Source organism: Brachyistius frenatus, unplaced genomic scaffold (assembly GCF_029030835.1).
Source record: "Brachyistius frenatus isolate BFR_SWC_R1_liver_20210118 unplaced genomic scaffold, ASM2903083v1 Contig_95, whole genome shotgun sequence".
Taxonomy (NCBI): domain Eukaryota; kingdom Metazoa; phylum Chordata; class Actinopteri; family Embiotocidae; genus Brachyistius; species Brachyistius frenatus.
In genome coordinates this window covers 187,482-206,440 of record NW_027210694.1, presented here as the reverse complement: position 1 = coordinate 206,440, position 18,959 = coordinate 187,482, and the positions used below count along the sequence as shown (strand labels likewise).

Genomic DNA, 18,959 nt, shown 5'->3' with positions numbered 1-18,959 from the left:
CGGACACTTGTTTTGAACAGACGACTAAAATAGAAGGGAAGCAGCCAGACAGACAAAAAACAAAAGAAGACAGAAATAATCATTTCTTGCCATTTTCTGAATCCAGACAAAAAAAAAAAAAAAATGGATAAAACATTGCAGGCGTTATATGTTCTGCAACCACTAGGTGGTGCCGATTAGCAAAGACAAGAGAAAAGACACTTCAGCTGCAAATAAACCTGCACACCAGAATAGTATCATCAGTCACTCCAAAGAAAAAGACCAGCAGATCTTTTGGGGAAAAAAAAAAAAAACGTGCCACTGCAGCTGTTCATATCTCATTTTTCAGCTTCGTGCACAAAGTTCTTCGTCTGGCCCAAAACGGGTTGAAAGCAGGAAACTCAAAAGCCTCAGCAGAGGAAGTGGAACCGATATCTGACTGTGTAAAATGTCCAAAATATAACCGCGACCTTGAAGATAAAGAAAAAGATTAATCTTATGAACATTTTCCGTTCACTGGGACACTGAGGGGAGGGTGTGGGGGGGTTTCAAAACTTCTGCTAAAGAGACACTTTAAAAAAAAAAAAAAGCCAAACAGTCACTTTAAGGTTTTCTTGGTCAGCAAACAGCAGACTTCTGGGAATTCAAAGTGGGAAGCGGGATAGAAAATGATCCCTCGTGACAGGCAGAGATGCTGATGTGGTCGTTTTCATGGACACGACAGTTTGGTGGGTAAAATGTGAAATCTGCTGCCAAAGCAGACCGAAAACACAAGTTGGACATTTTGAACTGTCAACAGCTGTTTGGACTCCTGATGCCAGATTATTAATAATAACAACAGTCAATCATAATGATAAACTGCATTCGGGGGTTCGATTCACCAAACGCTGACCTGTTTCCAGTTCTCCCCGGGACGGAAAAGATTCCCAAGAATTTTTTTTATTGTAAATAAAAAAAATGTATTCGAAATAATTTCAGAATTGAATCAAAATGATATTCGAGTTGAAAAAACTTTTCTCACACAAATTCTTTTAATTTAAATACATTGTTGTGTTTTGAAAAGTTCAAGCTCAAATCTTGAACTTTCAGTTTTAAATTTTTTTTAGTTTTACATCCATAGTCAAAGTTACATTACATTAAACTTACAGTAGTGGCAGCCTGTCTCAAAAAGAGCAAATAATAATAATAATTTTTTTAAAAAGGAACAAGAACCGAGTCGGACGAAAAGTTTGTTTGTGTAACGTTCGCGTCAGCTGACACCACCTAACACAGTAAACATCGTATTCATAAACATGTCCGGAGCTGCTAATTTGATGCTCCTCTCAAATAATTCCACAACTCGGCTTACCTGCTGCTTAAGTCACCAGGTGTGGCTACGAAATGGCGCAACTTCCTGTCCACATTTCAAATTAAGAGCCCTTCAACGTGCCATACACACTTGGCTTTTAACTAGTCTCAAAAAAAACCTTATGTTTATGCCATATCTCCTTGTATCGTTAATTTACTGATGTAATGTTGTTTTTATATATATATAATCACACCGCAGTCGATCCCTCTGATGGTTTAATGCCTCTGGAGACCGCACGTGTCCATCGGTCAGGGTGAACAGATCCTAACCAATCAGCTGGAACCAAAATAGCTCGTGCCTTTCATTAAGGAGTATTTGGAGGTAAAAAAAATAAATAAATAAAAAAAAAATCTCTTTAATGTTATAGGTATATTTAAACTCATGTCCCGTGTGAAAGGACTGCTCTTTTTCTCTTTTTTTTATTTTTTATTTTGAGAGTCTATTTAATGAGCAGGCTACCTAACACGCTCTATTTCGGAACCCCGTTTGATAGCATTAATTAGCCTGCTGCAAAGCCCTCACATGGGACTAAGCCGCTGCCGTTAATCCTTCCACCTCCCGTCGGGTGCAGCGTGTTTACGCGCCACAGCCTTGCACTTTGTCGTCTCGTGATAACACAACTTTTACAGCGGTGTGATTTGTTGTTGTTTTTCTCCGTCGGCGTTTAACAAAGAGAGAAAGGGAGAGAAGAAAAAAAAAGAAAGGGAGGCGTGCCCCCACGAGTCGGACATATAACGGCCGGGCGAGCCGCGACAGGCTTCAGCTCCCTCCCACGCTCCCTCCGTCCCTCCGCGGACCAGCAGACTCACCGGCACCCGCGCGCTCTCCATCATGACCGAAGAAGTGGTGTTCAACAAGCCGAAGGTACGTCCATCAGCCGGCGCACCGTAGCACGAGCATGCATCTTTTGTCGTGGTCTTCTTCTTTTCTTTTTTTTTTTTTTTTTTAAAAAGGGACCGATTGGAGTGGATTATTGACACGCGCAACTTTGGTGTTTTTTTGTGGGTTTTTTTTTACGCACGGTAACCTACGAGCGCTCTGTTTGGGAAGTCGCACAACAAAAAAGAAAAACACAACAACAGCAACGACACAAAACATACAAATTTGCAGAAAGACCTTTTAACACTTCCTGTTTCCTTAGCATGATAACCTCATTCAAACGAGGAAGAAGATCCTCGCCGTTTGACTAAGCTGCTCTAAAACAACCATTCAAAGTCTCACTTGTTGCATGACTGGAACCAGATTTTTGCTGAGCAAGCTTCTTTCATAAATTTCTATTATTACGCTGCTGCAGAACACCAACACCAACAACAAAAGGGCTGGCGTCTGAACTTTGCTTCTTCTGCAGGGTAATTCAGATGTTTAATGCCTGCCTGTGTGGATGAACCCTCCCTATCAACTTTTAATCTTTCCTATTATATTTGTTCATGTAGTTTCGAGGGCTCACGGGCATTAACAATTCTTCTCATGATTGCACTTTGAGTTCTTGATGCTGACTGAACATGTACCTGGTCTACGCTCATGGTGATAAGAAGAAAATGACTGGAAAGACACACACACACACACACACACACACACACACACACACACACACACACACACACACACACACACACACACACATATACACAAGATCTTAGAAGTACACCAAGAGTGTACTCGGGGAGTGCTGGCAGCCATAACCTCATTACATATTAATATGTTGTTGTAGATTCGATACCACCGATAGAGGGAGGGGAGGGAGGAGGGAGGAGGGGGAGGGCGGGGTATCATCGTCCGGGGTCGCTTCGTTACGCTGAGACATTGCTTCACTGCAGTGACTCTTTGTTGCTACGCGATAAAGTGGGAATTATCTGCAGGGCTGGAACTAATCAGTATTTTTTTAAATTTTTTATTATCGATCAATATACTGATCATTTACTTCATTAATCGATAACAAGTCAGGATTTTGCTTCATCTCTACATCCAACATCATATTTGTTCTTGTTGATTAACTTATTAATCATTAAAATATTGATAAATTAATGAATTTTATGACTAAAGATACAAATTTGAAAGCGCCTGACTTGACTCTGCTTCTACTACGTCTTAGGTTTCAACTCTGGTACGACTGTATCAGATTAACATTATTAAAAGACGAATATGGACAAAAAAAAATAGAAGTACATGGACAAATATGCACATAAATAAAAAGATAAATCTGACCCAAGTGTAAGTTATTTTCATCTATAATTTGGTGTAAAATATCTAAAAGTGAAAAATGTTGAGGTGACATCTTTAAATGTCTTGTTTTATTGAACCAACAGTCCAAAACCCTCAAAATATTGACTTTACCATCACAATACGAAGTAGAAAATGGTTATAAAGGAGTTGTGGTGATTATTATTTTCACTGTTGATCAATCTGACGAACGTTTTCTTCATTGATCGATTTATCGTTTCGTAATAAAAAAAAGAAAAGAAAGCAGTTTGTTCTGGTTTCAATCTCGTACAGCTGGATTATATTAATAAACAAACTAATAAAACAGACGATGTCCAGAGAGCTTTTACTTTTTTACATCGACTTCCTATTTGGCTTCAGACATTGAACATCAGCGATGATCATGAGTCGCTTTCTTGCGCAACGGTCACATATTGTTCCATAGTTTACCGCATAGATCAAATCAGCACGACCGTTATGCAAGTACACCACAATGTACTGCAAGAACTGCCAGTGAAAAGTACTGTATCAGGATTTCCTGAACTCAAAGATGGGTTAAGCAGCTGTTCCCTGTCTGTAAACAGCTCCGACGCACCGCAGACACTTGAACAATCTTGATAATACATAACACGCAGTCACAATCAGTGTTGCAACGTCTACTTGTGAAATATAAAACGCTACAGGTTACTATTGACCCTTTTTACTTTTTCTAACACGTGTTTTAAAACTGGGCAATAAAGCTGGAAAAAGTCCCCCCAAAAAGTTAAATATAAAAAGTCACAACAGTACTTCAACAAACTGTCAAACTTTTTCGAAAAATTGCTCAACAATAACTTGAATTAAGATGAAAATTATTTCATTTGAAAGCTCAACCACCGAAACAGATCACGCGTAGATCACGATCGACTTCCTCGGTGGCCACGCCCCCTTCCTGCTACAAAACATAAGATGGCGACCATTTAGGGTGGAAAGTGTTTTAGACATCTTTTTTTTTTTATGCACTGAAAATAGTGAGCGTTGGTACACAAGTGCAACATTAGGAACACAGGGACTGAAGTCAAAACAACGGGTCCAAAGACGGACTGTGGACCTCTAGTGGCTGGAGGGAGTAACGCAGGAAACAACCTGGACGAATAACCTGAAAGGCAGAAAGATGGAAAACAAAAAACTGTGACACATTCTTGTTGTAAACATTTGGACAGAAACATCTGATCCCTGTTTCTTCTTTTTTTTTGGACACGGATGGACACTCTGCTTTCACTCTCTATAAAAGTTGGTCACAATTGGAGCTGCAATTATCTGTTAATATTAATGGTTACGTGTTATTTTCTTGATTAATCAGACATTTTTCCAACAGATTGTTATCAGGAAATACAAAAAAAAAAACTAAAGATATTTATTTTACAGTGATATAAAACTTGTAAAAACAAAAACATTGACTCCTCCCACTTGTACACCTGTAGGCGGAGCCTATCTGGAGTTAACGACTGCCCGACTATCCAAAAAGTTGCTGATGATGTTTACAATAATCGGCTAATCGTTTCAGCTTCACATCCAGTCAGAACAAGAAGTGCCGTTCATGTACGAGCATGTGTACAAATAATATTAAATAGCGATGACTAAATAAGCAGGTGTCCAAAAAAAAAAAAAAAAAGGACTATGTTTGTGTGGTTTGATCAGATTTGATTGACAGCTATCAAACATCCCACAAAACCCATCAGATGGTTTTATGATCCTGAATCCTTATTGAGATACATTACGTCATCGTTTCCAGCTGAGGCCCCGCCTTCGTCAAACCAATGAACTCGCAGATGAAATAAAAGAAGACGTCGGTTCCCACTACTTGATCTTAAAGGAATCCGATTCCGCATAACAAGGAAATATTGAAGTGGAATCAAATCACGAGACGCGAGAGAAGATCGAACTAAAGAGTCATTGTGGAAAATGGAGGTCAGCTGCTGCCTGCAGTGCACATTAAAGGGCTTCATGTAAGGGCTGATGTCCACAAACCGCTCTTCTGGCTCGTTTCCTTCTTTCCTCCCAGTGATCGATTCGGATTAAATGTCTCCGGCAAGGGAGAAAAATAAATAAATAATTGTTCGCTTGAACGTCTGCTGTCAAAACCGAGAGGCCTCAGCTGTCGAAAGGAGGAGCGGCGATTTATCAGCGTCATGTGCCTGGATAAATCCTGGCTCTCGGTGCGAGGGGGGGAGGAGGGGGTATGGGGGAGAATGGGTGGGTCGGGGAGGGGGGGGGGCACTTTTTCTTCTCTGACCTCTTCTCTGGCAGCCGTCGGCATTTTCACCGCTCGCTGCTCAGTCACGCGTTCGCTGCATTCACGACAGGCCGCAGCCAAAACGCTGAACTTGCAACCCCGCCGCCGCCGCCGCTCTCCTACTGCTGCTCCTTTTTTTAATTTTAATTTTTATATATATATATATATATATATACATAACACCCAAATCATTCTGTTCTTCTTTTAAACTCAAGCAGACTCATTCGTCTTTATTTTTTTTTTCTTTAATTTGACCGATTCGTCATTCATGTCGTCTGCAGGTTGAGCTGCACGTCCACCTCGACGGAGCCATCAGGGTGCAGACGATCTTCGATGTCGCCGAGTAAGTCGACGTGGAGACACGTTGTTCTTACAGAACAGAAACAAGGAGGAAGAAAAAAAAAACAACAACAACTTGATCCTTCTTCTGAATTGAATTGAAAACTCACAAAATGTCACAAAGCTGGAAAAACACAAGTGTCTTTGTGAGCTTGTTGACTTTTTTTTTTTTTTCTCTATACGCGGTTCTCACGGGACGGAGATGATGCGTTACCGAAGAATAAACTAGAGATTTACACATCAGTTACACCAAATATTAATCCAAAGACATCATGCGTATCACAGTAAAACACAGACACAGTGTGTACTTTTACTTTTCATACTTTAAGCACATTTTGCTGATAATACTCACATACTTAAGTAAGATTTTTAATTTTACTTGTAATCTGCTTATAGAATTATAAGACTCTCCTTGCAGCATTAAAGATAAAGATTAGAGCAGCTTTACCTCTAAAAATACCGGTGTCACATTAAAAAAAAAAAAAAAAAAAAAGTATCAGTTGAGGTCTTAAATAAAAAAAACAACGTGTTTTTGCATTTTCCAAATATAATGATAAATTAAAAAAAAAAAAAACAGGCTAAAAAGTGATCGTTATCTTTAACACGTCACACAAACGACAAACCGCCGTTCAACTCTCTCGTCGCGGCAGAGTGAAAACACGTAGACAGGATTTATACTTTGAGTTTTGAAATTGAACCGGCGTCCTCGAGCTGCTTCCTCTTTCCCCTCCAGGAGACGCAGCATCAGTCTGCCTGCCGACAGCGCCGAGGACCTGAAGCAGAGGATCATTCTCCTCCAGCCCACCACCCTCACCGGCTTCCTGGGCAAGTTCGAGGAGTACATGCACGTGGTTGCGTAAGTGCTGCCGACAGCCCCCCCCCTCCCCCCACCTCCTCCTTCTCCTCCCCTTTTTAAATAATTTAAAGTGTCATCGTCATTTTGTTATTTTCCGCCGACTCGGCGGAGGGCGGGGGATGCTGCAGCGATCTGAGCTATGAAGAGTCAGGGTCCACGTCATTAACAGGACATGTTTACAGCGAGGGTCAAAGTTCACCCACTCTGTCGGTAGCTGCCACTGCTGTGATGCATTCGATGTCTTTTAAAAACCAACGTTGCATGAGTGTAATATTGCGATTACACAACAAGTTATGAAATTCCTTCATATTGTGCTCTCAAAATATTACAACTTCTTGTCAGTGAGATCTCTGTATCCATTGCAACACACGGGGGGTGTAGGACTAAGAACCGGTTGCACCAGTGGACTCTTATGTAATGCGTTTACTACTTCAGGAAGTAGTCGGGCCCTCAGCAACCACCCTACCGACAGAGAAGGTTTAAGTGCCAGACCTGCTGAACAGGAACACATCATTAAATCGGCATCGAGTTTCTCCCCGGTAACCAAAACCGAGAGAGAAGTTGTGTTCGGTGGTTCTTTTCCGCTGTCACTCGCTCTTATATTTAGTAGTGCAGCATAAAAAAAATTAAAAAAAGGCCCGAACTGTTTAGCGAAGACCATAAAAACTAAACACACATTCTTTCAGGTACTCAATGGCCGTAAAAAGAAAAAAAAAAAAAAAAAAAGCTTTCAACAATGCTGGTCTGTAGCGGCTCTCGGTTGAGCTGAATGGAGCCTTCTGGAGTTCCCGGTGCTCCTGAAAGCCTCGTGGTGCAAAGCAGCTTCAACAACGTACGGAAGTTGCTGGCTGAGTTTAGCTGGTGTATAATTGTTGTGTGAAGTGGTCGTGTGTGTGTGTGTGTGTGTGTGTGTGTGTGTGTGTGTGTGTGTGTGTGTGTGTGTGTGTGTGTGTGTGTGTGTGTGTGTGTGTGTGTGTGTTTCAGTGTGTGTGTTTGGGGTGGTGGTGGTGGTGGTGGTGGTGGTGGTGGGGTGGGGGGGTTAATGAGAGGACACTGGTGAACAACAGGCCGCCTCTGTGCGATGAGCGTTCACGTTCTTTGTAATTGCTGGAAGCCGCGTTTGTTCTCCGTCACGTCCGAAGCGATTCCGGCCAATATTTTCACACAATATTAAATATCGTGAGGGCAAAACAGACAGACGTGTGTTGGATGTAAACAGGTAATCATAAACAAGCTTAGGGACCGTCTGAAAGTTACCGGAGGTGGGGCAGAATCTGTCCAGCATTACGCCACGGGACTGCAACGAAATGAATTATTTCCTTAATTAATCAATTCATTGGTTTGATTTGAAATGTCAAATTAACAGAAAATATTTCCAAGTCTAATCGTATATAACAAATGTCATCGTTCTCTGCTCAATCAAATTCTATTTTCACACAACTTACATCAATAAATGCACCAGAAAAGTGAAAATAGCAAAAAAAAAGTCATGATAAAATATTCTAAATGAAATGAATTGATGTTTGAATTAATTAGATAGACAAAAGGCAATTTAAAAAAAAATTGAATAGATGAAACGCATAAAACTTAAAGCCACGCTTACAAAGTCGGTTTTTAGATCTGTTTTTTACAGAAGCAAACATAAAGTATACTATCTATTATGAATCTCAACACTCATCAGTAAAACTTCTATTAATTGATTTTAATTTGAAAGATAAAGTCAAGGCCGAGTACACATCAAACAGTTTTGGAGTTATTATCATACTGCTTTAGAAAAAAGTAAATGACAGATTAAAAAAAAAAGGACACCGTGTGTCTCACATCAGTAACACTGAGTAAACGCTTACGTTGCTCATTTCTTAAAAGCCGTTAAAGTTCAGACGATAGATTGGTGCGAGTATTTGTTATCGCTGAGATAAGTCGATCAGAACCGAAACCGTTCTCCGTTTTCTTTTCTTTTCTTTCCAGCGGAGACGAGGAAGCCATAAAGAGGATAGCCTACGAGTTCGTCGAGGACAAGGCCAAGGAGGGAGTGATTTATGTCGAGGTCAGATACAGCCCACATTTCCTCGCTAACTGCAAAGTGGATCCGATTCCATGGAACCAGAAAGAGTACGTTTTTTTTTCTTTTTCGTCTCTAATAACTGCAACTTGAAGTCAAACCAAAGTCGTGCTCACGTGTTTTGTATTTTGTTGTTGTTGTTGTTGTTGTGTTGTTGTTGTCGTCTTTGGTCAGAGGCGACCTGAGCCCCGACGACGTGGTGCGCCTGGTCAACGAGGGCCTCGGCGAGGGCGAGAAGGCCTTCGATATCAAAGCCAGGTCCATTCTATGCTGCATGCGCCACATGCCAAGTAATGAACTGTTCACGCTTCTGTCTGCCAAAACAACCCCGTGAGATTCGGTTCCCTCCCTGTTCTGTCTTCCGTCTCGGTTATTCTCTGGACGATAAACAGGAGCGCCGCAGATACGCTACGTACGCCGACCTCCGCTACTCTTGATCTCGTCTTTGCCACGTATTGTTGACGTACGGTGAAAACCGCGTATTTACCAAATTTAGTGATTTTCTTTCGGCAGAAACTGTTTGTTTTTTTTGGAGGCAAAATGGTACTTTCGGCGAAACGCGAACCAAGTCTGGTATTAATGACCCGAATTCACTTCGTATATGAACAAAGTCCCGACCGTGTTTCTTTGGGGATAGTTTCAGGTCGTTGTATCTAAAACTGAAGACGTGATGTGTACAGTCTGCACCGGTAACCGCGGTAACGCGAGCAGTTTCTGTCGGTAGCGGCGGTGACGGCAAGAAGAGACGTCTGTTGGACGCCATGCAGCCGTTTCCTGCGTCACCCGCCGGCAAAACTCACATCTGCACATCATATGTTTTCTATTCCGTCTCTCACGAAAACATTTCCCCGATGACTGGAGACATTTTTAGCGTTTTGTTTTTTTTTAAAAATCTAAAAATGGGTTGTTTTCCGTGCAGTCGTAAAAGTCAGGAAGCGACATAAAAATTAAAGGGATAGTTTGACCTTTGGGGGAAGCACTTTAATTGCCCTCCCGCAGACGGTTAGAAAAGACTGTACTGTGAATATGATGCGACAGCGAAGGAGACTCGTAAAACAGCTGCGCTCGGTCCAAAGGTTCAGCCAACTTTAAGCGAAACCAGCTCACGGTTTCATATTTACTGTACAGACGTCAGAGTAGGATCGATAAAGAAAGCTAATCGGCACGTTTTGCAAAACGTCAGCTATTGACGGCTATTCACTACGTCCACATTACTGATAAGTATTTATCAAAAAAATCTAAAAGAATCTTATGAGAGAAGTTGATTGGGAGTCTGTGGAGGCTTTTCGACCTCTAGTGGCGCTCGGTGGTATTGCAGCTTAAGTTACTTCGGCATCGGCCTCGTTTTTTCGAAGCTACGGACACTTTTATATCCAGTCAATTGTTGCGATACTGACATCAAAATATTTAGTCAAAACTATCGTGGCATTTGATTTTGTCCATATCGCCTAGCAACAGTCACAACCACATGTTTCTCCATGTCGTCTTGGGTTTAGCATGTCTGTAGATCGGTGGCATTTATATTCTATCGTCACATCACCATCTGTCCGCGTCCTCCGGTCGGCAGAACCAAACCGCGTAGTAATACACGTACGTTTTTAAACTCCGCAGGCTGGTCTATGGACGTCGTGGAGTTGTGCAAGAAATATCGTCACGAAGGCGTGGTCGCCGTCGACCTGGCAGGCGATGAGTCACTCAACTGCGAAGCCAATCCGGATCACAGGAGAGCCTACGAGGTGAGCATGTTGAAACATCGTACACAACTTAATAAGGTGGGGACATTAATGCGTCAACCTCGCATAGAAGACACAACTCGTCGACAGCGGTAATTAAAAGTCGGCTAACCAGCGGCCCAAATACCCGCGATTTGTGTTCACGCCAAAAAAAAAAAAAAAAGCAAATGTCGAACAAAGATAATGACCATGGGTAAACATTAGACCACCCTTACATCAGCACGTTAGCGGGCTAGCGTTAACCTGGCTCCGCCCACCTCTTGCTTTAGTCTGCTTCAGGTTACAGTCCGGAATCGCCGGTCGCATGAAGGTTAGCGCAGCCACTCCGAAGGGCGGACCAACCGGACCAATCGGATACCAGTGTGGAAAGTTGAATATTTCTTTTTTCTAAAGCTAGTAGTTTATATTACTTCAATAATTTCAAAATTAATCCAAGGTTTATACCTGGTAGGATGCAACGACTGGAAATGAGTCCCTATGGAGAGTATCCAGACTCATATATTTAAATAGTGAATTTCAGATCCAGAGTTTATATTAAAAAGATTAAAAAAAAAATGAAGAAGTTATGGTGCTGCTTTAAGACTTCAAAATGTAATAAAAGATAGAAGCAACGAAGTCTACAGCGTTGATTTAAGAGCTCCAAGAGTTCCAGCTAGCTCAAAAATAAGTCTCAGTACAGAAAGATTTGAGACTCCTTTTTTTATATAATTATGGTTCTCAGACATAATTGTAATGTTTTGGTCAAAACGCCAACATATTTTACTTTTTTTTTTTATAAAGCCAACAAGGTTTCGGCCTTCTTTTCTACAAAGATAATTTTGTATTCGCTGTCACAGAACAGTTTTTATCTACTTTATTTAACTAACACGGGATTTTAATAAAAAAAACCAACCCTAATGACCTACTCCCAAACCAAAATTCCTCTTGAGTGCTGAAGCTTCTGAGAAAAACCCAATTTAGATTTCAGCCGGCGTGTATGGATTAATTCAGAGAACACACCACGCTGAGTAATCAGTTTTGCCTGCCAGACTTTAATGAAGGGGGTAGATTAATCACTTAGTGTCCCGCACGGCTCCACGTTTTACCTGAAATTGATTAGTTGCACGGACGCAGGACGGGTCGGCGTTTACTGCGCGGGGAGAAATCCAGATTTTTGCATCCATGTAAATTCGTACATTTTTCAGTCTTGTATGGATCTGATATCGATCATTTCTTTTGATATTCTGTGATTACATTTTTTTTTTTAAGTGTATTTTAGTCATCTATTGTCCCCCTCCTGCTCAATAGAACCACTTACAGGGTTTGAACAGCAAACAAAGATGTGTTAATGTTCAAACCTCACGATGGTTCACAGTAACATACCGCGACAACAGGCTTTAAAAAAGAAACAAAAGAGGAAATTCTTTCCATTCTTTCGTCGTCTCGGTCGATAATTCACAAACCGTCCGTAAAGTTAAAGCAGCTGATAATGTAGTATTAGCTGATGTTGCACAAGTGCTCTTTATCTCGCTTCTTTATCCAACATCAATATCGCAGTGATGCAGTTTGAATAATTGAAGTGATTTTTTTTTATGACGTTATTCAATTTGGTCTTTTTTTTTTTTTTGCATGTGTGTATTTATGTGTGTACAGGTTGATGTACTTTATGTAGCCTCCGAAGGAAACTTATATTTTTTATGTTTTGTTTGTGCATTTTCTTTTCGTTCTGCGTGAAGCACTTTTTTCTAACAGCTGTTTTTGAGAAGCAAGACATCATATTATTTTGAATATTAGTATTGTTATACAACTGCAGCAGCACATTATGCACAGTTTTGTTTTTTTTCCACAGAGGAGTAAAGGTGACTGTATATCTATGAAATTAAAATTCTCTTCAATTATTAACAGAAGCAGACAGAGCAAAGTCCGCGCTAATATTGAGGGTTATCTTCATAACCGTGCGATCTACAGATACATGCGTGCCGATTCAGCAAACCCACGCTTTGTCCGTTCAAGTTTGAAAATGCTGAAACAGAAAGCAGCGGGATGATTCCCACTATGACGAATTCAAAACATAAACTTCCCAACTCCCCTCCTCTCCCTCACCAGTAGATGCTGCAGATGTGAAAGCCAGCTGTTTGGCTGTTCCATCTAATGCGCCGCGTTTCCTGTTGATTTCTGATTTCAGGAAGCGGAGCGCTGCGGGATCCACAGGACGGTTCACGCAGGAGAGGTCGGACCGCCGTCTGTGGTGAAGGAGGTGAGAGCTGCTGCAGCCGCTCGACAACATCACCAGACACACCCCCCCCCCCCCCCCCCCCCCCCCCCCCCCCGAGCCGAGGGCGGCGGAGGCGTGCGAGCGCGTTAATCGTTTCTGGACAAATATGTGTGACAATAGAAGCGGAGAAGGGCGGAGGTCCAAACCGAACAAGAAGAACGGAGATGTTTTTCACGTTTGGACCGTTGAAAGAAAACAAATTGGGGAGTGCTTTAACTAAAACAATTAAAGTAATTAATATCACACACATATACTGTGATTACTTTCTCGCCGTCCACCTCGGCTGCTTTCTCTCAAACCTCTGCAGAGGAGAACCCGCAGTGTCTCCGACTAAATAAGGTGTCCTCTCTCCAAGCAGCCCATCCTTCACTGAGACAGCTCAGCTATGCGTCGACGGTCGGACGCGCCTCTAGAAATAGCTCGTAGACTCCGCTGACATACTGTAACGCGTGGGACGGGTTGGGTTTTGCTTTTTTTTTTTTTGTCTGATATTTTAGGCCGTAGAAGTGCTGAAAGCCGAGCGGATCGGACACGGTTACAGAACCCTGGAGGACCGAGTCCTGTACGAAAAGCTGCTGGAACAGAAGATGCACTTCGAGGTAACCGACCGTCCAAACATCTTCATCACAGAGCTGAAATGGAAAAGTCATTAAATGTTGCTATTTTTTATTTTTTTTTATTTTTTTTAATATTCCCGCTATCTAATAAATTAAATGTGCTTTGCCATTTTGTTGTTACACTCTGTTAATATTTATCATCGCAGACAGGAAATTAATTTTTTAGTGCTGAAGTGGACTGACACATTAATAAGTAGCTGTCGCCTGTAGGAGCAGTGATGCACTGACCCCTAGTGGAGGCCTGCAGTAATTAGCTGTTCTGTTTGCAGCTGTGTCCCATTTCCAGCAAGCTGACAGGTGCCTGCGACCCAGACTTCACCAAACACCCCATCATCACGTGAGCTGCTTTTTTTTCCTTTCTTTTCTTTTTATTTTTTTTATTCCACATTCACCAAAAACTTTTTTTTTTTTTTTTTTAACTTGGAGAAAGACGCTTTAAGCGAGGAGCGATTTAGGAAAACTTCTCAGGAGCAAAGGAAACGACAGAAACCTTTATCTCAGCGAGGAGGTGTGGTCCACCCCGTTGCTAGGCGACGCTTCCTTTGAAAAGATGTGATCCAAACGAATGCTTCTCTGTGATATGGACGGCGACCTCCGGTGGAAATGAAATGAACTGCGTTCCAATACCAGACCGTGAAAACGCTGTTATTTGTTTTCCGGTTACTAAATATTAGCGAACGTCTCGAATGAACATCGATCGCAAATATCATCCTCTGGCCGATTTATAATTTGTAGCGTTTCATTAACGTCATTCAGCTTCTTTTTTTTTCCCATCACAAGTTGTATTTATTTATTTTTTGTGTATATAGTTTGTGTGTATTTATTCATTAGTCTTACTTTTTATAAAAAAAAATATTTGTATCTATCATATTTATTGTATTTGTAATTTTTTTTCTGATTGTCTGCATCTTATTCTTTTCCTAACTGTGTTTCTATGCTGCTGTGACGACTAAATTAATAAAGTCTTAACAACCTCTCTATCTATCTATCTATCTATCTATCTATCTATCTATCTATCTATCTATCTATCTATCTATCTATCTATCTATCTATCTATCTATCTATCTATCTATCTATCTATCTATCTATCTATCTATCTATCTATCTATCTATCTATCTATCTATCTATCTATCTATCTATCTATCTATCTATCTATCTTCTCTCTATCTATCTATCTATCTATCTATCTATCTATCTATCTATCTATCTATTATCTATCTATCTATCTATCTATCTATCTATCTATCTATCTATCTATCTATCTATCTATCTATCTATCTATCTATCTTTTATCTATTATCTATCTATCTGTCTATCTGTCTATCTATCTATCTATCTATCTATCTTTTATCTATTATCTATCTATCTATCTATCTATCTATCTATCTATCTATCTATCTATCTATCTATCTATCTATCTATCTATCTATCTATCTATCTATCTATCTATCTATCTATCTATCTATCTTTTATCTATTATCTATCTATCTATTATCTATCTGTACTTTGGTAGTTTCCTCCTCTGCTTAAGGATTTTTTTTTAAACTAAAGTTTTTCACCTCAGGGTTTAAGATGCTTTGTGAAAACCTTTTTATCTCAACTCTCTAATTTTAAGGGGAACATTTTTAGAAAACACCAAATTCGAAGAATTTCGTCACCAACTAAATTTTAATTCGAGGAATCTTGATATAAACTCGATTTTTTTTTTTACGCACTGGTTGGTTTTCGTTTTCCCTGTTTTGTTTTGTCCGTGCAGGTTCAGGGAGGACAAGGCCAACTACTCCCTGAACACCGACGACCCTCTGATCCTCAACTCCACCCTGCACCTCGACTACACCACCGCGCACACGCACATGGGATTCACCGAGGAGGAATTCAAACGGCTGGTGAGATCAAACGCGTGAATAATCGGAGGTTTTCAACGTGGTCTGAAAGGAGCTTTTTCCTCGGCTGGTGATTATAAGCAGGAACAAAAGAAATATTCCACCGCACGCTGAATTTTAAACCTTGCGAGTTGTGATTCACGCCTCGGGGTTCGAATGTGGAGTTCAGCGAATGATCGTTAAAGGAATAGTTGGAAATATTGATTTGCTTTTTGCTGAGAGATGAAAAGATTAATGTTGGTTTAGTTTGTACGCTAAATATGAAGGAAACAGCTGATCTGTCTGTCTAAAGATAACATGTCACCTATAAAGCTCAGAAACAAGCACATTGGATGGATGGATGGATGATAGATGGATGGATGGATGGATGGATGGATGGATGGATAGATGGATGGATGGATGATAGATGATGGATGGATGGATGGATGGATGGATGGATGGAGGATGGATGGATGGATGAATGGATGATAGATGGATGGATGGATGGATGATGGATGGATGGATGGATGGATGGATGGATGAAGGATGGATGGATGATGGATGGATGGATGGATAAATATATAGATGGATGGATGGATGGATGATGGATGGATGGATGGATAAATAGATGGATAGATGGATAAATATATAGATGGATGGATGGATGATGGATGGATGGATGGATGGATGGATGGATGGATGGATGGATGGATGGATGAAAGATGGATGGATGGATGGATGGATGGATGGATGGATAAATAGATGGATGGATGGATGGATAAATGATGGATAGATGGATGGATGGATGGATGGATAAATAGATGGATGATGGATGGATGGATGGATGGATAAATATATAGATGGATGGATGGATGGATAAATATATAGATGGATGGATGGATGATGAATGGATGGATGATGGATGGATGGATGGATGATGGATGGATGGATAAATATATAGATGGATGGATGGATGATGAATGGATGGATGATGGATGGATGGATGATAGATGGATGGATGGATGGATGGATGGATGGATGGATGGATGGATAAATATATAGATGGATGGATGGATGGATGGATGGATGGATGGATGATGAATGGATGGATGATGGATGGATGGATGATAGATGGATGGATGATAGATGGATGGATGGATGGATGATGGATGGATGGATGATGGATGGATGGATGATGGATGGATGGACAGTTTCATAGGTTAGAAACGAGTAAAAGCAATAAAATCGACAGAATAAGAATAGATGTAGTAAAATATAAAAAAAAATTACAGTATATACAACTAAAATAGAATAAAAAACAAAACAATTACTGACTTAAACTACATATTGTTTGTTTAACCAAAGTTAGAATCGGTGTCTTTTCTATTTTTGGAGTCACCGCTGTCTTCATGCTAAGCTAAGCTAACGTCTGGTGCAGAGGTGCAACATCAATAAGAACTTTTCCTGATTTGAATCCTTGTTGTTTCAGTCAAATTAAAAGATTCATGATGTCTGACTTGTCTAGTTTATTCATAGCTTTTCACGTGATATTAACATTCACATCAGCGGTCGGCTGCAGTTTCCGCCTTCGGTTGTTTATCGAGGTCAAACTGTCGCTGGTTCAAGCTGCTCGGCACAAAACCAGCCAATAACAAATACTCACCAACTTAAGTAAACGAGTGATGTTTACCAAAACATCGCTCGCTGCCGTTCGTCTCGTTTTTCCGGATCCGATTCGTGCTGGAAACTGGTGTATCCCAACAAAACGCAGCGGACGGATGAGAGAAGCAGGAGTGACCCGTTATGTAGGTTTTCCTTTCGCACCTGCAAAAGGATGAAGAAAAGGTTCAAAACAGTCCTCAAGCACTGGCTGCTGCTCGGAGGAGGAGCTTCCTGGAAGGTGACCAATCAGAGGCCGGAAGGGCCCTTAAAGAGACGGGAGCTGAAACGGCTCGTTGTGGACGAAGCTTCGGGCTCAAAAGAAGAAAAAAAAAAAAAAGGAAGCAGATGATGGAAAAAGTCATGGAGTGATTACAAAACAAAAACCTGAAAATGAGCACAGTGTATTCCTTAAAAAAATAAAAAGTTGTTTGCGCATGAATTGAGCAGCTGATAGTAGACCGGCAGCCGTCTTCTGTTTTTATTTCCGAATAATGTCTCGAACTGTCCCTTTAAAAAAAAAAAAAAAAATTCGTACCTTTTTCTCCGTGCGACCTTTCGTTGACCCCTCGTGTCTTTCCGTAGAACATCTGCTCGGCGGAGTCGTGCTTCCTGCCCGCCGCCGAGAAGAAGGAGCTCCTCCAGCGACTGTACGAGGCCTACGGGATGATGGAGAGCACCTCCTTTTAAACCCCGCCCCCTCCGACCGGCACGTCATCTTAAAACCTCCCCCACCTGACACCATGCAATGCGATTTTTTTTTTTTTTTTTTTTTTTACTTATTTGTAACCCGACACGAAGCCTATAGATCAAATATCAGACATGCCGTTTCATCATTATGGCTGCTGCCTTTTCACCCTCACGTACCGTTTCATTCTGCACACCTTTAACTGGCTTTTGTTTTTTTGTTTTTTTTTGGAGAAGGAGATAACGTCTGCAAAGGTGCAACAAATATGAGCATTGGGTGGTTTTTTTTGTTTTTTTTAGTCACATCCAAACTCTGCATACATCATGTTTACATTTTTTTTTTTTTTTTGTCATAAAGAGAATCAGGGAAACTTCACATGCACAATAACGCAGCCTTTATGAACAATTTTCAGCATGTTGTCAGCCTGGAAACAAAAATTAAAAGAGGCCAACTGAAGAACTTACGGGGAAAATATATAGTTTACTGTGAATATCCATTGTCGGGTTGAAAGGGTGAAAACAAAAATCAGGTGCAGAAACGAGCTCCATACCAAATATGCAGTTTTACGTTTGACCGCAAGGGGGCGCACTGCCGTCACCCACACCGATCCAAAAAAAATAAACCACAGCTGACTTGTGTTTTTTTTTAATGCATTTGATCATTACTCTCGCAATTCTTTTGACGTATGTATTTATTCAAAATATTTCAAGCTAAATATAAAAAGCTAAATCACTTCCATTTATAACCAACACATTAATGACACTTCTGAAAAACATCTCTGACCATGATAATAATAATAATAAAAAAAAAGAAGCTATTATGATGTTTCTGTGCGTCTCTTCTTTTATTTGTCTTGTTTTTTCTCTTCGAAGGACTTCCTTATAATAAACAGCTTGTGAGGTCGGTGATCCTGAAGAGTAATAAATAAGCCGTGCACATGAGGAAAAGATCGCAGAAACATCTGCAGATAAAACGGCTGTTTCATTATTGCTCAAAGAGATAAATGGGAACACGGAGGGGGGGGCGAGGACGGAGGGGGGGAGTGGGGGTGTAAACACTGGCTTCCTGTTGGGCCATGCTAGTGTAC

General features: G+C 40.8%; 1 protein-coding gene across 1 annotated transcript; it reads left to right on the top strand.

Annotated features, from left to right (window-relative positions):
- Positions 1-2,096: 2,096 nt before the first annotated feature.
- ada (adenosine deaminase) lies at positions 2,097-18,868 on the top strand. Its single transcript, XM_069710942.1, has 11 exons — positions 2,097-2,191; positions 6,083-6,144; positions 6,874-6,996; positions 8,965-9,108; positions 9,233-9,348; positions 10,670-10,794; positions 12,956-13,027; positions 13,543-13,644; positions 13,932-13,999; positions 15,420-15,549; positions 17,770-18,868. The coding sequence occupies exons 1-11, from the start codon at positions 2,159-2,161 to the stop codon at positions 17,872-17,874; spliced, it is 1,080 nt and encodes a 359-aa protein (XP_069567043.1). The 5' UTR covers positions 2,097-2,158; the 3' UTR covers positions 17,875-18,868.
- The last annotated feature ends 91 nt before the right edge of the window (positions 18,869-18,959 follow it).

Excerpts from the sequence above, each read along its gene's own strand:
- ada (XM_069710942.1), top strand. The coding sequence starts at position 2,159 with ATGACCGAAGAAGTGGTGTTCAACAAGCCGAAG. Across the intron at positions 2,192-6,082 it reads TGGTGTTCAACAAGCCGAAG|GTTGAGCTGCACGTCCACCT; the intron begins GTACGTCCATCA and ends TGTCGTCTGCAG. Across the intron at positions 10,795-12,955 it reads ATCACAGGAGAGCCTACGAG|GAAGCGGAGCGCTGCGGGAT; the intron begins GTGAGCATGTTG and ends TTCTGATTTCAG.